The sequence below is a fragment of the Myotis myotis genome, unplaced genomic scaffold, assembly GCF_014108235.1.
Source record: "Myotis myotis isolate mMyoMyo1 unplaced genomic scaffold, mMyoMyo1.p scaffold_m19_p_3, whole genome shotgun sequence".
NCBI lineage: Eukaryota > Metazoa > Chordata > Mammalia > Chiroptera > Vespertilionidae > Myotis > Myotis myotis.
Genome location: NW_023416335.1, coordinates 117,335,925 through 117,357,814, shown reverse-complemented (window position 1 = coordinate 117,357,814; position 21,890 = coordinate 117,335,925). Strand labels below are relative to the sequence as shown.

The window sequence follows — 21,890 nt, the reverse complement described above, 5'->3', positions numbered from 1 at the left end:
AGAGAGAGCCTCTGCTGGGTTGAGCTGCATGGTGGATGAGAGAGATGAAGTTAGACAAACAATGGTACCTTCCTTTCCATTGTTTTAATTGAGGTTCTAATTACAGAGAGTGAGTTATTAGATACAAAATTTCATCCTTTAAATAGTATATTCTTACTGTATTTTAAAATTCTAGAATGAAGAATAGTTTTTAACATAATAAACATTTGAAACATTTGACACTTAAATTTTATGCTGCATAAAGTTGAATTTGATAATTCTGTTCACATACCTTTCTTTTCTACCTTGAATATTTGATTTAGACTTTTTTCCTGTTTAAGGAAGGGTTACTGGGTCTAGTATCATACTGCATTAAAGGGGTGCTTTATTCTATGTTTATGACCGGTATTAGAGTACTGCTAATTAATATGCTTTTCTGGAAGTTGTTCGAGCTTATGAATTGCTGCCAAACATGGGTGTTTCCAGCACAGTGGTGGAATCTTAACTTTGTGCTTCATCGATTCTTTTGTAACTTTTGCATTAGGCTGCTATCTGTAAAAAAAAAGAAAAAGAAAAAAAAAAGCTACCTGAAACACTGATCTCATGGGCTGATAGCTTGATTTCTTTTTTTAAAAAAATACATTTTATAAGATTCATCAATTTCTTTAGATTAACAGTGGGATGTGGAATGCTACCCCTAAATTTGGAAGACTGTAATCAATTTCCTCTTTTGATTGAACATTTTAGGGTTTGAATTGCACTGCTGATATGCAAACAAGGGAAATATTGATGAAATTATCTGGAACTGTAGAATGTGAAGGGCCCAACCGGCATCTCTATGACTTCACTGGAAACTTGAATTTAGATGGAAAAAGGTATTACTTTCCCTTTTCTTGGTGTTTATTTAATTTATTTATTTATTTATTTATTTATTTATTTATTTATTTATTAATGGGACTAAGAACTGCTGAAGCTGTGGAAAATATTAGTTTGTTTTCTGGCTTCATAGTATCTCAAAAACAGTGAGATTTCTTCATGTCTAGCGTAGATATGTGAGACTGACCTTCTTTTGAAATACTGTTTTAATCGATTTAAACCATTGCCTAAATTTAAGGAAAGAACTGATTTTTCTTAAGAAAAAACAGCCTGAGGGTCTGAAATGATGTTCAGGGCACCATCCTGTTCTGTCTGTGTGTACTACCTGCCAGGGAGGAGAGGTGGTTTTGGCTGCATAAAATTATCCAGAAAAGCAGAAGGGAGGTGTCTGAGTGTATGAAATCTGATATTTATTAGAGAACCTGTTTTTTTCTTTTCTTTTTGCTAGCATTCTTTAAAGTGGGTTAATTGAAAGGAACAACAATTAGTCTTCTTTTAAAATATTCACTGCTGTCTATATTCTGTTGCCTTTGGCATTGTTTTCTTGGTGGAGAATCATTTTTGTCATTATGTTGGGGAGTAGTTTCTGCCTTCTGCCCATCTTTAATCTGCATGCTTTTTATCAGTGCTTCCCACCTATATATTTTGAAGAGACCCATAGAGAAGAACCTGATCATGGTAATCAACCCAGAATAACCATAACAACCACATGTGCCTACTTTCTTGGTTTTTGTTTAGTGTGCAGAGCCGTTGCATAGGCTCCCATTTTGAATTTCTAAATTACTGCTCAGCCTTTTATCTAATCATTAAGTCGTTCTTGACAAATTTGATATTATAGCATTTTTTTCTCCTCTATAATAGACTATAAAATAAATTTCTGGTTATTTTAGCAATTTTTCTTTTCTTTTCTTTTCTTTTTTTTGGTGTTGAGTTTCATAACAGGGTTATAAGAAATACAATTCCCTCTAACATTTTATAGGAAAAAACAAAAACATATTTTTGTGGTGATGAATGGATAAGAGAAACCTTTCTTGTGGGTCTTCTTCTCCCCTCCCCCCCCCTTTTTTTATAGATTAAGCCAAGGGTAACCTTTATTGTCTCAGTGAAATAGTTCAAATTTGAGTAAAGGAAACATTTGATTTATTGTAGGTTTATGTTTAAGGGGAAAAGCTCATGCTCATTTGTCAGACTACCATTGAATACAAATATTGTTTCCTATTTTTAGTCCTGTTTCCCTTGGGCCTGACCAGATCTTATTAAGAGGTACACAGCTTCGAAACACTCAGTGGGTCTTTGGCATAGTTGTTTACACTGGACACGACACCAAACTCATGCAGGTAAAACATTTCTATACTGAAAAACAATGCTTATTTTAGTTTTTTGTTTTTTTTTTTAAATTGCTGTTTTTATGGAATAAAGAGTAGAAATACAGATGTTGTATTTAGGAAGCTCGAGTTTGTGAGCTTAAATTTTGTAAGGAAGTGCCTTTGTTTTGGTTCTTGAGGTAGTTTCTCATAGATTTCTGTTATTATATCATATATTTGTTACCCCCTGCTTAAAATATCAATGGTTTTGTTTTCTGGATTTAGGGGGACAATCAGTTCTGGACCTAAGAGGGGACTTGTTCTTTCCTTATTTCTCTCACTACTTCTATGCCTCACCCCCATTAATTAGGATTGTATAGTAAATTGTCTTATTTAATTCAATTCTAGTTAATTTAAAATCAGTTATTTTTGAACTAATGTTTATTCTTCATATAGCAAAAAAATTAATGAAAATGATATTGTTCTTTCTCCCTGTTAATATTTGTAAATTAGTTGAGAATTTGCAGATCACATTTACATCCTATATAATAAAAGCCTAATATTCTAAGTGTCCGGTCACCCGTTCAACCAATCAAAGCATAATAGGCTAAATATGCTAAGGTTGCTCAACTGCTTGATATGACATGCACTGACCACCAGGGGGCAGATGCTCCAACCAGTAAGTTAGCTTGCTGCTGGGGTCCAGCCAATTGGGACTGAGTGAGACAGGCCAGACATGCCCTGGAGCCCTTCCGCGGTCCCTCCCCGGCTGGCCAACCTCCTATGTCCCTCCCCGGCTCTGATCATGCACCAGTGGGGTCCCTCAGCCTGGCCTGCACCCTTTTGCAATCCAGGACCCCTCGGGGGATGTCGGAGAGCCAGTTTCAGCCCGATCCCACTCAACGCAGGATGCAGGATGTGCCCCCTGGTGGTCAGTGCCCTCCCACAGGGAGAGCGCCACTCAGACAGAAGCCAGGCTCATGGCTGGCGAGCGCAGGGCGGGAGCCTCTCCCGCCTCTGTGGCAGCGCTAAGGATGTCCAACTGCTGACTTAGGCCCGCTCCCTGGGGTGAGCGGGCCTAAGCTGTCAGTTGGACATTCCCCGAGGGCTCTGGGACTGCGAGAGGGTGCAGGCTGGGCTGAGGGATCCCCCCATAAGTGCACGAATTTCATGCACTGGGCCTCTGGTTATGACATATTTTGCTAGACTAGTTTGAAATTCTGCATAAATCAGTGTCCCTATGTGTAATTTCTTATATTTCTTTGATATCACTTGGCATTTTATTTTACTAACTAGAGGCCCGGTGCACAAAAATTTGTGCACTCGGGGGGGAGGGGGGTCATTCAGCCCGGCCTGTGCCCTCTCCCAGTCTGGGACCCCTCGGGAGATAACGACCTGCTGGCTTAGGCCCGCTCCCGGGTGGCAGAGGGCAGGCCCAATTGCTAGGTGCAGCCCAAGGGCTCAGAGCAGGGCTGATTGGGGAGTTGGGGCGCCGTGCCCTGTCATCCACAGAGCAGGGCAGATAGGGAGGTTGCGATGCCACCCTCAGTCATGCTCAAGGTAGGGCTGATTGGGGGGTTGGGGCACCGTCCCCTGTCACACTCAAGGCAGGGTCGATGGGGAGGTTGTGGCGCCACCCCCTGTCATGCACAGAGCAGGGCCGATCAGGGGGTTGGGGCGCTGCCCCCTGTCACTCACAGAGCAGGCCCATCAGGGGGGTTGGGGCTCCGTACCCTGTCACACATAAAGCAGGGTCGATCAGGGGTTTGGGGAGCTCCCCCCTGTCATGCACAGAGCAGGGTCGATCATGGGTTTGGGGAGCTCCCCCCTGTCACGCACAGAGCAGGGCCCATCAGGGGCTTGAGGAGCTCCCCCCTGTCACGCACAGAGCAGGGCCCATCAGGGGGTTGAGGAGCTCCCCCCTGTCACTCACAGAGTAGGTCCAATAGGGGAGTTGGGGCACTGCCCCCTGTCACACACAGAGCAGGGCAGATCAGGGGGTTGGGGCGCCGCCACTCTCACACTCAGGGCAGGGCTGATGGGGAGGTTATGGCTCTACCCTGTCACACACAGAGCAGGGCCCGTGGGGGGTGGGGGTTGGGGCGCTGCACCCTGTCACACACAGAGCAGGGCCGATCAGGGGGTTGGGGCACTGCAGCCTGTCACACACAGAGCCGCAGGGCGATCAGGGGATTGGGGAGCTCCCCCCCATCAGGCACAGAGCATGCCCGATCAGGGGGTTGGGGCGCCTTCCCCTGTCACGAACAGAGCAGTGTGGATAGGGAGGTTGTGGCCCCGCCCCCTGTCACACACAGAGCCGCAGGGCGATCAGGGGGTTTGGGCACTGCCCCCTGTCATGTTGATCCCGGTGGCAGGAGGCCTCGCGGCTCCGCTGATCCCAGTGCTGGGAGGCATATTATCCTTTTACTGTATAGGATAGAGGCCTGGTGCACGGGTGGGGGCTGGCTGGTTTGCCCTGAAGGGTGTCCTGGATCAGGGTGGGGGTCCCCACTGGGGTGCCTGGCCAGCCTGGATGAGGGGATGAGGGCTGTTTGCAGCTGGTCACACACCCTTCAGGGTCGAGGTCCCCACTGGGGTGCCTGGCCAGTCTGGGTGAGGGGCTGAGGGCTGTTTTCAGGCTGGCGGGTGACTGAAGCTCCCAACCGCTCCTTTTTTTCATTTTTTTTTTTTTTTTCATTCTGGGCCAGCTTTAGCTCTGAGGCTTGGCCTCAGCTCTGAGGCCTCTGCTGCTGAAAGCAGGTATCTGGTTTGTTTGGGTTCTATAATCGAAACACTGTTTCAACTCCAGCTCTGAGATCCAGGCTGGCTGAAAGCAGGTTTCTGGGGTTTTGTTTAGCTTCTATATTTGTAGCAGTGTTTCAAACTGCAAGCTCAGACGCCGGCAGCGGCAGCTGGGGAACGTTGGAGTCCTCCGTCACTGAAGCAAGCAAGCCTCATGTTCGCTTCAAGCTGCCTGGCTGCCGACCGCCATCTTGGCTAGCAGTTAATTTGCATATCGCCCTGATTAGCCAATGGGAAGGGTAGTGGAGGTACAGCTAATTACCATGTTTCTCTTTTATTAGATAGGATGGTCACTATTAATGAGAATTAGCTTTGAAGCTTATCTTGCCTTTTATATACCTTCCAAAGCAAGTACTTGACTATGTTTCTTAACTAAAAAATGTTCAAGTGACTACTATGTACCATGTCTTGTGCCAAGCTGTATGGATACAATACTGAAAGGCCCAGCCTTATTCTCTGGAGCCATGGGCACTGAGAAGTAACAGGGAATTATGAAGTAGAGAGTTCATTGTTGTATATGTGTCATTACAAAGCACTATGGGTGCATATCGAAGGGTCAGCCAACCCAGGTTTAAGCACGTCAGTTGACTAGCTACTAAGAATGATACTAAGTAGCACATTTTAGAAATAAAGTTGGAGAAGGGAGGCTATTGTGTTGGTCTACTCTTTGAGGTTAAATGATGTAGGAGAGAGTTAACCATTGATAGAACAGATGAAGTGATAGACCCCAATAGATGGGGAGGATTAGAGAGTGAAGTTGAAGAAGATTGTTGGAGTTTCTGAGTGACAGTTGATCAGTGTGTAGGGTGCTTGTCTTCAAGTTCCTAGGGTGGAAGGTTTATAGAGTGAGGAGACCTGGGAGTGATTCATGGGAGTAGAAAGCTAAAGGTAGAGCTGTTGGAGGCCATTTGATGTTGAGGAGTAAAGGACTGAGAGACTATGGCATTTGATGGATCGATGCTGTGACTTTAAAGATTGGATCATGTCAAGGCTGGGGTAGAGATGGATGCCATAAGCCATTGGTCGGAGGACTTGCTGAGGGAAGAGGCTGAAGGCAGTGTCGCCAAATGGCATGAATTTTGAAAACAAGTGGGTTTTTCACATGGCATTAGAAAAATGAAATATCTGAAGTACTGCTGAGTCCCACATATACATTCCGTAATATTACCCAGAATCTGAGGGATGCGAGTCTTCTTGAGGGGCCTTCAGGGAAGGCGTGTCCTCTGCTGGGGAAGGCAAAGGCCAGGAGAACAGCTTCTGAAGGAGGAGGGCAAGGACATAGAGATGTGTTGGACCTGGAATGGTTGGACTCTAGGTGGTGTGGTGGAAAGATTACAGAATGAGTGTATGTGGGAGTGGGGGATCTAAAACTATTCAGCTAAAAAGTGAATAGTTGGTGAATGCTGAGAGGCAGCTCTTGGATTAAGATTATTCAGTATATCTGACCTGTGTCTGATCTATCCTTCCTGCTGGATCATCACCCACTCCCAAGGGCATGTTAGACAGTTTTAAGTTTGGTGGTTCTGAGCAGCCTGTATATGAAGACTATCTTGATAAATAGTGCCCTGCTACCTAACTAGTATTTTCTAATTTCCCCAGTCCAGTGCCAGCTTCCATTGTCTAACTCTTTTGAAACTTCACTAATCACAGACCACTTCTTTTTTTAATGTAATGACAAAGAGATCCAGGGATTAAATTTGGGCAGGGCCCCAAGTCTAGTTTTTAGATTGTGCATGTTACAAATTTAGCTGTTCTTCAAGATTCCTGGTACACTGGTTGTTTCTGAAGGGGGGAATACTGTTTTTCTAGATCATATGTTGGTAACAGAGCTTTGTAGCTAAGTTCTATGAGATAATTAAGTTACACTTAAAATGATCCCATCATCTCTTCAGCGAGCAAGGTGTGTCCTGTTACCTTGTAAATCTGCATCCCATGAGTGTGATGGGCACTTTTCCTTGCACCAAGATGTGATAAACCTATTTGCAAGCTTTATTACATGCTGATTCTTTAAGTACAGAATAATGGAAAGGCCCAGAAGTGTCTGTGCTACAGTCTCTGTGCCTATAAGGCTGAAACGAGTAGTAAAAATGATGTGCTTTCACAGGGGATTAACAGACATAGTGGAAGCCATCCTGTTTGGGAAATAACATTTTTGTCTGTACTTGTGCTATTTGGCCACAGAGAGGAAACATGGTTGCTTACGGGCTCTTTTACTTTGTTCTTGTTTTTCAAACTCTCACCTCAATGCCTTCTGTTCTTCACAGTTCCCTTGTTTCATGTTTAGTGTAGTTACATGTAGAAATATTTCAATGTCTGTTGTTTCTGTTGGTTGATTGAATGGGAAAGAGAGATATTATAGTAATTGCAGCAAACAGTGCCCCATGTACTGTTCTAGGAATTTGCATGTATTAACTCATTCATTCCTCACAATGGCTCTATGAGGAAGATACTATTATTTCCATTTTTTAGATGAGGACACTGAGGCACACAGTGTCCAAGTAGGTTACCAAAGTTACACACCAGTGAGAGAGAGCTGGGATTTGGCAGTCTGGTTCGAGTCCATGTTCTAACTAGTACTCTAGTGACTTCTTTCTTAGGAGGAAATGAAATGTGTAAAATTCAGGTCAGATATAAGCTTTTACAGAATCTAACACTTGGCCTGTTTCTATTAAGAACTCCATTACTCAGAAGTAGCAATGCGTTCTAAGAATTTTACAGGCCTTATAATGCTAGTCAGAATTTCACATTATAAGCTCATCCTTGTCAGCCGACATGGTCAGCATATAGGGATGAGTAGGCACAGCTTGGCTTTCTACAAGGCGCATGTGTTGAAGCCTGAGGTTTCAGCCTCTTGTATTGCATGAAAGATAACTTTTCTCAGCCCTGTTAACTGGTCAGGATTTAACCACTGGAGAAGATCAGAAATTCATAAATGAATGGAGTCATAGAAAATGACATTTATTGTAAATTTTTTCTGCCTGTGCCTCTAATGAATGTCTATTAGAAATTATAAGAAAGATCATCTTTAGTTATAAAAGATGGGGATAGGCAATCTTGCAACTGGTCTCTTGGCTCTTGACCTGAGGCCAGAGGTGATGTGTCTTCCATTGACCTTTAGATGGTATTTGACTGGTGCTAGGTCAGTTTTTACTAATGGATTTTCATTTATATTTTAGAGGAATTTTAAAAAGTGTGTTAAGGGAAAATAATTTAGAGAACTAAAGTGAAAGGGAGAAAAGAGTATAGAAAGGAAAATGCTGTTGTGCTGTTAAGATACCTTAATGGACTTAGCTTTTCAAAATGGCCAGTAAGACACTTCCCCATCTCCCCACCCCCACAGAAAACCATGACCATAAGAGTAGCGTTTCTGAGGTTGGTGATAGAATTCAGGTAATTTCAGAGTTGTTGTATGAGTTTTTCTATGGAACTGAGGAATTACCTTTTATTTTCATCTTGATTTTATTTTCACATTGTGACTTTATTTGTATTCTTCTTTTCAGAGACATTTTTCATCCTAGCTCTGTTAATGTTCAGGTAAATTGAGCCAGGTGGAGAGTTCTGACTTCATTTTGGCACAAGGCACCATTTTAATGACCCATTAGTGCCTTAAGGTTTCAAACCACCTGATCTTTGCAAATCAGTGTTGCCTCTAAAGAGACGGGATCATGACTCATGGAGGGAGACCTGCAGACTGTAGGTCCTGTGCCCATCTCCCTGTCTACTTCTGGTTTTCTGATTTTATCTAGGCTCTGCTCACCACTCTCCAGGAGTGGCTTATTACCATCCATTGTATTACTGTGTTAGTTTCCTATTGCTGCTCTAACAACTTACACACATTTAAGCTTAAAACAATCTGAAGTTGTTATGTTACCATTCTGCAGGTTAGAAGTCTGATATCAGGTGTCTGCAGGCAGCACTCCTTCCAATAGAGCACCTGGGAAGGCTCTAGAGGGGAATATTCTCTGCCTTTTCTGACTTTCTAGAGGCTGTTTGAATTCCCTGTCTCATGACCTCCTTCCCCACTTCAGCTTCAAAGCCAACATTGTTGCAGTGCAGTGGTCCTTGAATCTGGCTTTAATGAATATGTCTAAACTCACTACCCAACACTGGCCTCTGTTCTAGCTGGGCTCCTTTCTCTAGCAGCAGTGAGAAATCCAACTATGCACATTTACAGACGTTGGGTTGACTTTCTGCTTTTGTTTTATTTTCCTGTTTATATCCTGTTTATGATTCAGGACTTCATTCAAATTTCTTCTGGCTACTAGAACTTTCCTGACTCTTCCTGCTTGTTTCTTGTTCAATTTCCAAATGAATTATTTGCCCATCCATTTATTTCGACACCTGTTGACATTCTATTTTACGTTATTGATGTGTATGTGTTTGTATGTCTTTTCTCAATTAAATATGTACTTTCACAGTTTATCTTTGTCTATTAATTATGGAGCTATGTTATTACTTTGAAAATTCTTTCCAAAGCTTTACAATATCAAATATTTAAGTTTTTCTTGAATTAGCAATATTCTGATTTCTTTAAATTTGACTGAAACAAGTAGAGTTGAAATGTGTTCTTGAAAATGATAGAGTGTGTCTTCTGTCATCTTTATTTAAAATAAACTTGTATGCATGCATATAAGCAAAATCAATGGAAACAGACAGTAGGGGGGTGAGGGCCTGTGCTGGGGGGCAAGAGTGGGTGGGGAGAGGTCATTGGGGAAAAAGGAGACATTGTAATACTTTCAACAATAAAGAATTTAAATCATTTTTTTTCCCAAAACAAACACCACCTAGAAGCAAAAAAATAAAAATAAATAAAAAATAAAACTAGCTGCTGATTCAGGAATATGGTACATTTTAAGAATGTCATTGATTATTTGGCAAAAATACAATCTTACTTTTTATGAGTTGAATTTGTGTAACTTACCTCCTTTTCTCCCCACTCCTTGCCCCCGAGTCTGTTCTGTGATCCTCATGGACTTTAAATGCTATTGTACAGAATTCCACCAAAGCTCCTCTCAAGAGATCGAATGTTGAGAAAGTGACCAATGTGCAGATTCTGGTGTTGTTTGGCATCCTGTTGGTCATGGCCTTGGTGAGCTCAGCAGGGGCCCTATACTGGAATGGGTCTCAAGGTGGAAGAAACTGGTACATCAAGAAGTTGGGTAAGTCTTGGGATGGATTGCTTGTTGAAGTAGGACAAAACATTTTCGGGAAATCTTTCTAAGCACGTGTGGTGGCCATGCCATCTTTCTCTGCCCTTTGGCTACTCTGTATAATGCCAGCCTATCAAGGATAATTGAAAGATTAGTAGTCATGTAATGAAGTGAAGAGGGATGCATTTGGGGATTGTTTTATATTCAAGTGATTATTTTAAACTATATTTTTGAGTTATTTTCTTAGGGTTGTTCTAGGGCAGTGATGGCGAACCTTTTGAGCTCGGCGTGTCAAAATTTTGAAAAACCCTAACTTAACTCTGGTGCCATGTCACATATAGAAATATTCATAATTTTTTTTTTTTTATATTTGCAACCATAGTAAAAAAAGATTTATATTTTTGATATTTATTTTATATATTTAAATGCCATTTAACAAAGAAAAATCAACCAAAAAAATATGTATAAAATGAACAAAAACAGAAAAACAAAGTACATTTAGGAAAAAAATAATAATAAAAACAATGATAATCAGATGGTACAAAAACTAGAAATTAGTGACTTTTTTGGTGCTGAAGTTTGTCTGCTAATTCTTCGATTGCAGGTTCACACTTCGTGCACTTCAAGGCCAAGCAAGCACCACTAACTTCATCTGTTAGCCGGTTTCTTTTGTTCATTTTAATATTATTGAATGCTGAGAACAAAGTCTCACAAAAATATGTTAATGAAAAAATTGTTAGCAAAGCCATCGCTAGATTTTTTATGTCGCTAAAAGTGTCAGGTACTCTGTTCCAAGCTCTCAAAATTTCTTGTTCGTAGTTGCACTCTTCTTCATTATTCAAACGATTTCGTTCCAGATTTTCAAGTTTCGACCTTAAGTCAACAAACACATGAGTCCAGATGCTACCTTGAAAATCTGCAAGTTGCATGCCTAAATCGTCAATTTGCATCCATTGGAAATCCTTTAATTCCAAAGTACTGTAAACAACTACATCCGGATACTTAATTATTTTAATGGTCTGTTCTAGGCTTCTAAATTGGTCGAATCTTTTGCTGAACTGTTCAAATAATGAGTTTACTATATTCTGGTACATAAGTATAGACTCCATTACACTCGTTGTAGTGGCCTTCTCGAAATACTTTTTTATCCGAGGAAAATACTTATAAGTTTTAGTTTCAATATCTCGCTTGAAAATTTTAAATTTACTTTCAAAAGATTTGATGTATCCAAACATAACGTCAATACTTTTGCCAAAACCTTGTAATTTTAAGTTCAGTTCATTCATATGAACAGAGAGATCTGTAAAAAACATCAAATTGCTGCCCCACTTATGATCATTGATCTGAGGAAAGTTTGCCAGATCCTCCTTCTCAATAAATACCGTAATTTCTTCAAAGCACTCCACAAATCGCTCAAGTACTTTACCTCGACTCAGCCATCTCACATTATTGAATATCAGTAGTCCACCATAGGTTGAATCAACTTCCTGTAAAAGTGCAGAAAATTCTCGCTTGTGAAGGGGTCGAGAAGCTATAAAATTCACAATTTTTGTTACAACTGACATTAAATCATTCAATTCTGAGAATCCCGATTTGGCACACAACACCTCCTGATGGATAATGCAATGAAAAGGTACAAGTGGATGTCTAATAGCTTCCATAAACAATTTCAGGAATCCCACATTTTTTCCCACCATATTTGGTGCCCCATCTGTCGTGACTGACACAATTTTAGAGATATCAATGTTTAGGTCACTGAATGTTTTTATAACAACCTTACATATTTTGTTTCCTGATGTACTTATTGGCACTGATTCTAACGTTATCAACTCTTCTCTCATTGTGAGACCATCAGAATATCTAGCAATAATGGCCAACCGAGCATTTGATGTGACATCAGTAGTTTCATCAAGAGAAATCAAAAAAATTTACAACTATTTAAGTCTTTTTTAAATTGATGTTGTACGTTTTTGTTAAGATCTATTATTCTGTCTTTGATAGTATTTCTCCTGAGTGGTAACTCAGAAATTCTTTTAATAATATCATCTTTATTTTTCATATCATGAAATAGAGCTGGTGCACATCTTGGAAATGTTTCCTTAATAAATTCTCCATCAATGAGGGCTTTTCCATGCTGAGTATGGAGTGAGCAATACAGTAACTTGCTTATGTTAAATTTGTAGAGCATCTTACAAATCTAATGATGGAATTGATTGACTTTTATAGAGGTGTAGCTGCCTAGAAATGTATTCCTTCCTTTCATCGATACCTTTTTTCAAGAGCTGACAATGATTAGTTTCAAAATGTCTCTTTATATTCCACATTCTGCTTACTACCATTTCATTACGCAGTATGCACAATGATCTGTTGTTTCTGTCGACAATCCTGTACATCTCGGTCCCTATGTCTTAAAAGGGTCAGCTACTGCTACTTCCACTTCCTTTATCATTCAATCTTGCTTTCTTATGTTTTGATTCTCAATCACAAGGCTGCAAAAATAAATAAATATAAATCACGGCGTTTTTTATAAAAGGTTGATAGGTTTCTTACCTATTAACTTTATGCAGGGTTGTTGACTTTTTGCAGTGTTGTTGCACTGACTCCTGGTGCAAAACAATGCAAAGATAGTATGTATAACTAACAAATATATGGTGCTGTAATCAATTACCCAGCACGCAGAATGTCTCGTCGAGCACTGTTGCGCTGTATATCTTTTTCTTCTAACCCTCCCACTCCTGTCTCCTATGAACATGGCGATCAAGTGCGTCCGTTTGCCGAATGCACCCGAATGCACGGGAAGCTTACCCTAGGCACATATTGACAATAATGAGGCCGTTTCCAGAATTGGGCATTTTGTCACTTGAGTAAAAATAAAATGTCATGAGTAAATATTAATCTCTTTATAGTGCAATTCTTTTTTAAAAAAATTTTTTTTAAAAAAATATATTTTATTGATTTTTTTACAGAAAGGAAGGGAGAGGGATAGAGAGTTAGAGACATCAATGAGAGAGAAACATCGATCAGCAGCCTCCTGCACACTCCCTACTGGGGATGTGCCTGCAACCAAGGTACATGCCCTTGACTGGAATCGAACCTGGGACCCTTGAGTCCTCAGGCTGACGCTCTATCCATTGAGCCAAACCAGTTAGGGCTATAGTGCAATTCTTAACCTTTTTATATTAATGTCAATATTGGAACAATGTATCTTGGATGTTTTCACTATGTATCTTTGCTACGCAACACCGATGTACATGTTTACATCCGGTTTTAGAATTGCATTATTGATCATGAGTAACGTGAGTAATAATATTACTCGAGTGATGCCCAACTCTGGCCGTTGCGTGAGACAAATATTTGAATTATGCAATTTTTTGTCTCTGTCGATGCTTGTCACCCAAAATGAGTTCGTGTGTCACCTCTGACACGCATGTCATAGGTTCGCCATCACTGTTCTAGGGATTCTAATGTATGTCTTAATTTATTAGCATCTACTTCAGATTAGTACTAATATAATTCCAGTACAATACAGAAAATTTCCTTTAATATAGATCCGTCTCCTCCCCTACTTTATGCTATTTTTGTCATATATTGCATCTACCTATCAACCCAATTACGGTGTTGTAATTATTGACTTATATAATCTTATGCCTTTTAAAGAAGCAAAAAGCAAAAAAAGAAATAAACTTCTGCAGTTATTTTACATTAACCTATTTACTTCATTTCTTCCTGTGGATTTGAGTTACCAGCTTATGTCATTTCTTTGCTTCATGTAGCTTCATTCTCTCCTCACTCCTTTGTGCTCTCATATATATTACATCTTTATAAAAAAAGTTCACCAATGTAATTTTAATGATTTTTTGCCATCATGTTTTTAAATCCAAAAGAAAGGATAAAATATATAATTATAGTCTTTTTAAATTATTGTCTAAAGTTTTACATATGTCTCCTTTTTCCCCAATTGACCCCCCTCCCCCAGCCATTCCCACCCCAGGCAAGCCCCCCCCCCCCCCCCCGCCCCAGTGTCTGTGTCCATTGGTTATGTTAATATGCATGCATACAAGTCCTTTGGTTGCTCTCTAACTCTCCTCCCCCTCCCCTGCCATTTGTCTCTGGATCTATTCTTGTTTATCAAATTATGTTGATCATTATATCCCACATATGAGTGAGATCATGTGATGTTTATCTTTCTCTGACTGTCCTCACTTCTGCAATGTCCTGTGAACACCTCTTTAACAGATGTAACCTGATGCCAGTCACACTGGGGGACATGCTTGCTTCTGCTTACTCTCCTACCCACAACCTCCTATTAGAAGCCAGTTCTTTATTGGAAAGGATTGTATATTAGTAGTCTTTGTATTCACAGTTGGTGCCATGTAGCAGGTGCTCAATAACTATTTTTTTCCCTTTATTGAATAAGATATTACAAATGTGTCCTTATCCCCCCAATGTCCCTTCATCCCCCCAATCTCAATAACTATTTTAACGCCAGACTAAATGTATACATAATCCAATAATTTTTTTGTGTGAGTATCTTTTAGAGAAATTTCAAAATAATAAAATAAAAGGAAACTTAGTGGAGACTAACTAAAGCTATACAGATATTCTGGTTTTCTTCCACAGAGACAAACTCAGATAATTTTGGATATAACTTGTTGACATTCATCATCTTGTACAACAACCTTATCCCCATCAGTCTGCTGGTGACTCTTGAGGTTGTGAAATACACTCAAGCCCTTTTCATAAACTGGGTGAGTATCACAGCAGAGTTGTAAAGTTGAGCTACTATAGAAAGGTCAACCACAATTTTCTAATACCCTCTCAGAACCTTAGCCATTCACTTGAGCTTCCAGAAAAGAATAATATAACTAATTTATGAATATGATTTGGCCAGGGATCTCTGGCAAAGGTGTCCCTGAACCAGTGATAGCAGTGACTAGGTACCTAACATCTCAGCTCCCGGATCAATGAAATGGGGGTGGGGCATTTGAACCTATTCAAAGGGTTCTTGTAAGAATTAAGTGAGAAAATGGAGGCAGAGTGCTTAACAGATTCTTGTCCTCTGGTGAGCAGGGATGAAGTGGCTATAACTGTTTATGTTTTGAAGTTTCATTAGTGCTGAGGAAAGGCCTCTTAGGTGTTTCTATATCAGTGTTTATTAAATATCAAAACTCATGGTGACAGTAAACTTGGATTCCATTGTTAAGAACAATGGAATTTAATTCCATTGTTTTTTTTGTTTTTGTTTTTGTTTTTTTTTTTTTTACATTTTATACAGTAAGCCTTTATTAATTAATGAGAAAACATGTTTCTAGGAAATGTAAGAACTCAACTCCAATGCAACTCCACTCAGAAAACTTCTAGACAATCCAACTCATACTCAAATAATCCCATGTATCTCCTCATCAAGACTTGGGGGATCTTTGATAACAAGCACTTACTAGTAGATCTCTTCACTCCTGCATTTCCCAACTCCCTAAGGGCCCGCCCCAGAGCCCAGGGTGACCAATCCAGTCCAGGAAGACTGCATGCACAACAAAAAGAATACACTCACCTAGTTTAAAAACAACCAAGATGCTTTGCCCTGAATTTTAAGCAGCACATGTGACCTGGTCCATTCTGGTTTCAAGTTCAAAGGCATCAGGCTGGTCCTGTGGGTTTAAATTATTTATTTATTTATTTATTTATTTATTTATTTATTTATTTATTGTTGTTAATCCTCACCAGAGGATATTTTTCCATTGATTTTTAGAGAGAGTGGCAAGGAGGGGAGAAACAGAGGGCGAAACATCGATGTGAGAGAGACACATCAATTGGTTGCCTCCTACATGCACCCTGACCAGGGCCAGGGGTCGAACCTGCAACTGAGATACATTGCCCTTGCCCAGAATCTAACCTGGGACCCTTCAGCCCATGGCCAACATAGGCCGACTCTCTATCCACTAAGCCAAACCAGCTAGGGCAGAAGCGGAATTTTTAAGGAGCTGTCATTGTCATTAAGCTCTTGACTTCAGCAGCCTGTATATGCAGCTCAGGTGCTTTCATGGACATTTTAAAATTTTTCATTATTATTTTTTAAATTTTTATTAAATTTACTGGAGTGACATTGGTTAATAAAATTATATAGGTTTCAAGTGTACAGTTCTGTAACACATCATCTGTGTATTGCATTGTGTGCCTACCATTCAAAGTCAAGTCTCCTGTCACCAGATATTTGAAAAGAGTAGAAGGGGTCGTGTACATTTTTATTTGATCCTCATAATAATTCTGTAAATTGGGTATTAGCTGAGCTTAGAATATGAGTTAGTCTAGGTCATGAAATTCTCATCTTGAAACCAAATAATCTGTATATAAATACCATGTTTTCTCCTGGTATCACAGTGCTTCTCTATAATAATTGCCACGGTATTTTTAACCCAAAATTAAAAATTAGCACTTATAGTATCTATTTTTAATCTAAATGAAGGATTAATGTTATACATTTTCTGAAGGGCCACTCTTCTCTCTCCAGGACACAGATATGTATTATATTGAAAATGACACTCCTGCTATGGCCAGGACGTCAAACCTTAATGAAGAGCTTGGTCAGGTGAGAAACTCTTTGGGAACTTTGGTATTGGTGACATGAGTGTGAGGGGAGACTAGTGTTAGAAGAACCATGGAGAGATTTTTGCAAAATTACTTCTATATGAATGTGGTTTGATGTCTGAAGAGCTATTTAGTGTTTGAAAGTACTATTAAATATAAACGTTAATCAGTTTTGAATTGCATTTTTAGGCTTGCATAGATCTTATCGCTTAGGAGGTACCTGCAAAAAATTTAGTAGAAAAATACAGTACAGTATTCTTTTGGACTATTAAAATTGTTAGGAGCAAATGTTAGAGAGAACAGTGGTTAAGATTCTCAGATATTGTTTAACCCTACAAAACAGGTAGGTTTTTGAAGGACAAGTATCTGTTAAATCTCTTACATGTTCCGGATTTTGTTTCTGAAATATTCCAGGGAACCACTGTCTTTTCCACCATTCCCCCTGAACCCCAATTACTTTACTGAGTTGTGCTTTGCATTATGTTTTCCTCTTATGTTGAAATTACTACAAGCTACTATCTCTTTTGAATGCATTGCAATTAAAGATTTTAATTTCACTTTATACATCTTATTGAAACCTCCCAACTACCCTGTAAGTTGGTTGCTATATACATCAGACTAAATTTACCTTCTGTTTGAAATTTTCCCCCAGTTTTCCAGATAGTTAGTTCATCTCTTTTCTATGTCCCTATAACAATCTTCCCAAACATAAATACAATAAAATAAGAGACATGATAGTGATATATTGCCTGTTTTCCTCTTGAAACTTTCAAGCCCATTATGGTGTATGGATGTGCCTGAGACAAAGTCTTTGGTTAATTTGCACAGTGCTTAGTATATCATTGTTCTCAGGTGCCACTGAACTGGACCTGAAGGACTGAACGGGCTCAAGAAGCACTAGTATGAAATAATTCATCCTTATTGGGTGCCTGGGGAAGTAATTTTTATTTTTCAATTACAGTTGAAATTTAATATTATATTAATTTCTGGTGTACAACATAGTGACTAGGTATTTATATAACTTACAAAGTGATCAACCTGCTCAGTCTAGTATCCATCTGACACTAACCATAGTTATCATATTATTCACTATGTCCTCTATGCTGTACTTACATCCCCATGACTATTTTATAACCGCCAATTAGTACTTCTTAGTTCCTTCACCTTTTTCACCCATCCACCCACCCCTTCCCATCTGGCAGCCATCAATTTGTTCTCTGTATGTATGAGTTTGTTTCTGTTTCGTTTGTTCATTTATTTTTTAGATTCCACATGTAAGTGAAATCATATGGTGTTTGTTTTTCTTTGTCTGACTAATTTCATTTAGCATAATAGCCTCTAGGCCAGGGGTGGGCAAACTTTTTGACTCGAGGGCCACATGGGTTCTTAAACTGGACCGGAGAGCTGGAACAAAAGCATGGATGGAGTGTTTGTGTGAACTAATATAAATTCAAAGTAAACATCATTACATAAAAGGGTACGGTCTTTTTTTTCAATAGTTTTATTCATTTCAAGTGGGCCGCATCCGGCCCGCGGGCCGTAGTTTGCCCACGGCTGCTCTAGGTCCATCCATGCTCTCACAAATGGCAAGATAAATTATAAGATATTATTTTTTATGGCTGAATAATATTCCAATGTATATATGTACCGCTTCTTTTATTTTATAAAAGGAAATTTATTTAAAATATATACCTTTCTCTAGGTACAAGTCTTTAAGTCAGATTACTATATTTCATTTGTTTTATTATTATAGTACTCAGATATAATTGTGTTATACATATTAATTAGATTCATGAATAGATTCATCACTAATTAAAATGTCTGCATATGAAGGTAACATATCTCTATATTTTATATTACCTTACATTCAGATAAAATCAGATTTTCTTAAAATAATTTTTAAAAATAATTTGATTACATTGTTCTAGCCTCAGGAATTAAATTATGGTCAGTCTTTAAATGCCTGGCCTTCTTTTTTTCCCTTTATTGATTAAGGTATTGTATATGTGTCCTTATCCTCCCCCCCCCCCCCCCATGTACCACTTCTTTATCTATTTGTCTATTGATGGACACTTAGGTTGCTTCTATATCTTGGCTATTGTAAATAATGCTGCATGAACATTGGGGTGCAGATATGTTTTTGAGTTAGTTTTGGATTTTTTCAGATAAATACCCAAGTGGAATTGCATGGTGAAGTAGTTTTGAGTTGGAACTTATAAGTTAAAATTCAGTAGGCAGAGTGATAGCAAATCTTGATAATTTCTTATTATAAATTTTTCATTTTTTAATATTTTAATTTAATCTTTAAAAACAAGGCAGAAACACTTTATTAGAAGACTGATTCTACTGGAATTTTTATACCTTGACTTACTGCATATAAAATTCATATAAAAACTTATTTATAAAGTATTAATTACCTATAGTATACTAATTTTCTATTTCTATGTAATTTTATATTTCTTTAGGAGCATTAATCATCTTTCTTAAAAAAATGTTTCTTTACCTAAATGCCTTTTAATTGCTTTAAAAATAACAATATTGTATAATTAAGAAAAAGTACAGAGTACAATTCATGTTATTAATCCTCTTTTATAAAACAGAAACACATGGCTTCCTTTGGGGTCCCTGGAGTACGTCCAGCATCCAGCAACAGTTATGAACACTCTTTAGAAAACACATAAGGGCCCTGGCGGGTAGCTCAGTTGGTTGAGCATTGTTCTGATATGCCAGGGTTGTGGGTTCTATCCCTGGTCAGGGCATATACAAGAAACAACCAATGTGTACATAAATAATTGGAACAACAAATCTCTCCCTCCCCCCACCTCTCTCTCTCCCCCCTGCCTCCCTAAATATTAATCTAAAAAAAATAAAACCACTGAGAAACTGGAGACAATTCTGTTAGTTACTCCCCCCTCACCAATCCATAATATAATGTCCCAGAATATTACCCATAGAATGATGTTACATATCTTCTGGCCAGATCCTTTTTTTTCATAGATGTGGAAACTGAGCCGAAGAAGGATGAGGTGACTTTTTTAAGAGTCCACCAACTAATTATTATTCAGAACCTGAACTATCTCCTTCTGAGTTCTTTGCTCTCTTCTCTGGGAGGACATAGTTCTCACAGCACATGTACATTGGGAGTTCACCTCTTTTTATGCACTTATGTGAAAATGGTTGGCTTGTTGGCCTCCTCCAGAAGTTTCTTTTTACCTTTGTATATTGAGAGTTTAATGCATTAAATTCATAAAATTAAATTCATAAAATTTCATATCTTGGAAAGTTATGTAATCTATAGCAGTTCCATGCTGCCTTCATGTAATCTTAATGGTGACAGTGACTGAGAAGTGTGATGTTTGTTCTTTGCTGCTCAGGATATGCCTTCTTAACCCAACTAGGAGACGGAGTCTTAAAAAGAGATATTTCAGGGTTGCCAAAGTCTGAACTTGTTGTCTTGACATATTGGACATTAGGAGAGAATACTGTATGAGATCATGTGAATATCTTGAAAAATGACATGTGTCTTTGAGATGCCTCTTGGCAGAACTTAAATGCTTATAGATTTCCTAGAGGCCCAGTGCATGAAATTTGTGTAGGGGTGGGTGTCCCTCAGCCTGGCCTGCACCATCTCCAATCCGGGACCCCTTGGGGATGTCCAACCTGCAGTTGGACATCCCTCTCGCAATCCAGGACCTCTGGCTCCTAACCGCTCACCTGCTTGCCTGCCTGATTGCCCCTAACCCCTCTGCCTGCCTGCCTGATGCCCCTAACTGCTCCCCTGTCTGCCTGATCACCCATAACTACTCTACCTGCTTGCCTGATCGCCCCAAACTTCTCTGCATGCCTGCTTGATCACCCCTAACCTCTCTGCCTTCCTGCCTGATCGTCCATAACCACTTTGCCTGCCTGCCTGATCACCACTAACTGCCTCTCCCTGCCTGCCAGATCACCCCTGACCACTTGCCTGTCTACCTGATCACCCCTGACTGCTTGCTGGGGGGCAGGGCCAGCCCTGCGAGGGGCCATCTGCCTACCTGATTGCCCCTAACTGCTGGTCGGCCTGCCTCATCACCCCTAACAACTCTGTCTGCCTGCCTGATCACCCCTAACCACTTGCTTGGGGATGGGGCCAGCCCAGTGAGGGGCCGTGTGCCTACCTGATCACCCCTAACTGCTGGCCTGCCTACCTGATTGCCCCTAACCACTCTGCCTGCCTGATCACCTCTAACTGCTTGCTGGGGGACGGGGTCAGTCCAACAAGGGGCCATGGTGGTCCTGATCTAACGGTCATTATGGTCGTGACACTGTTATGGTCTCTGGCTTATTATTATATAGGATAATGGCTCCAGGGCTGTTACTGAGTCTCCTTTGTGCATTTCCACACAATTAGACTCTATAAGTAGCTATTGAAAAACGTTTTTAAGTGGTCTAAGCATTAGAATATATTAATTTAATAATATTTAATTATGATTGTTATATATAACTAGAGGCCTGGTGCACAAAAATTTCTGCACTTGGAGGGGGAGGGGGGCCCCTCAGCCTGGCCTGTGCCCTCTCGCAGTCTGGAACCCCTTGGGAGATAACGACCTGCTGGGTTAGGCCTGCTCCCGGTGGCAGAGGGCAGGCACAATCCCTAGGTGCAGCCCCTGGTCGTGCTCAGAGCAGGGCCAATTGGGGAGTTGGGGCGCCGCCCCCTGTCATACACAGAACAGGGCGATCGGGAGGTTGTGATGCCACCCTCAGTCACACTCAGGGTAGGGCCGATTGGGGGGTTGGGGCACCATCCCCGTCACACTCAAGGCAGGGTCGATGGAGAGGTTGCGGTGCCACCCCCTGTCATGCACAGAGCAGGGCCAGTCAGGGGGTTGGGGCATTTCCCCCTGTCATGCACAGAGCAGGGCCAATCAGGGGGTTGGGGCTCTGCCCCCTGTCATGCACAGAGCAGGGCCCATCAGGGGGTTGGGGCACCGCCCTCTATCACCCACAGAGCAGGGCCGATCAGGGGGTTGGGGTGCCGCCACTCTCACACCCAGGGCAGGGCCGATGGGGAGGTTATGGCTCTACCACATCACACACAGAGCAGGGCCCGTGGAGGGGGGGGGGGGTTTGGGGCGCCATCCCCTGTCACACACAGAGCCGCAGGGCGATCAGGGGGTTTGGGCGCTGCCCCCTGTCACGCTGATCCTGGTGCCGG

At 40.6% G+C, this 21,890-nt stretch overlaps 1 protein-coding gene across 1 annotated transcript in view; it reads left to right on the top strand.

Moving 5' to 3' along the window:
- The window catches only part of ATP8A2 (ATPase phospholipid transporting 8A2), a 701,182-nt gene that overhangs the window by 184,546 nt on the left and 494,746 nt on the right, over positions 1 to 21,890 (top strand). The window contains exons 9-13 of the mRNA XM_036300527.1: positions 727 to 854; positions 2,081 to 2,192; positions 9,955 to 10,120; positions 14,732 to 14,859; positions 16,620 to 16,697. Coding sequence (XP_036156420.1) covers positions 727 to 854; positions 2,081 to 2,192; positions 9,955 to 10,120; positions 14,732 to 14,859; positions 16,620 to 16,697 — 612 coding nt within the window. The remainder of the gene's footprint in view (positions 1 to 726; positions 855 to 2,080; positions 2,193 to 9,954; positions 10,121 to 14,731; positions 14,860 to 16,619; positions 16,698 to 21,890) is intronic.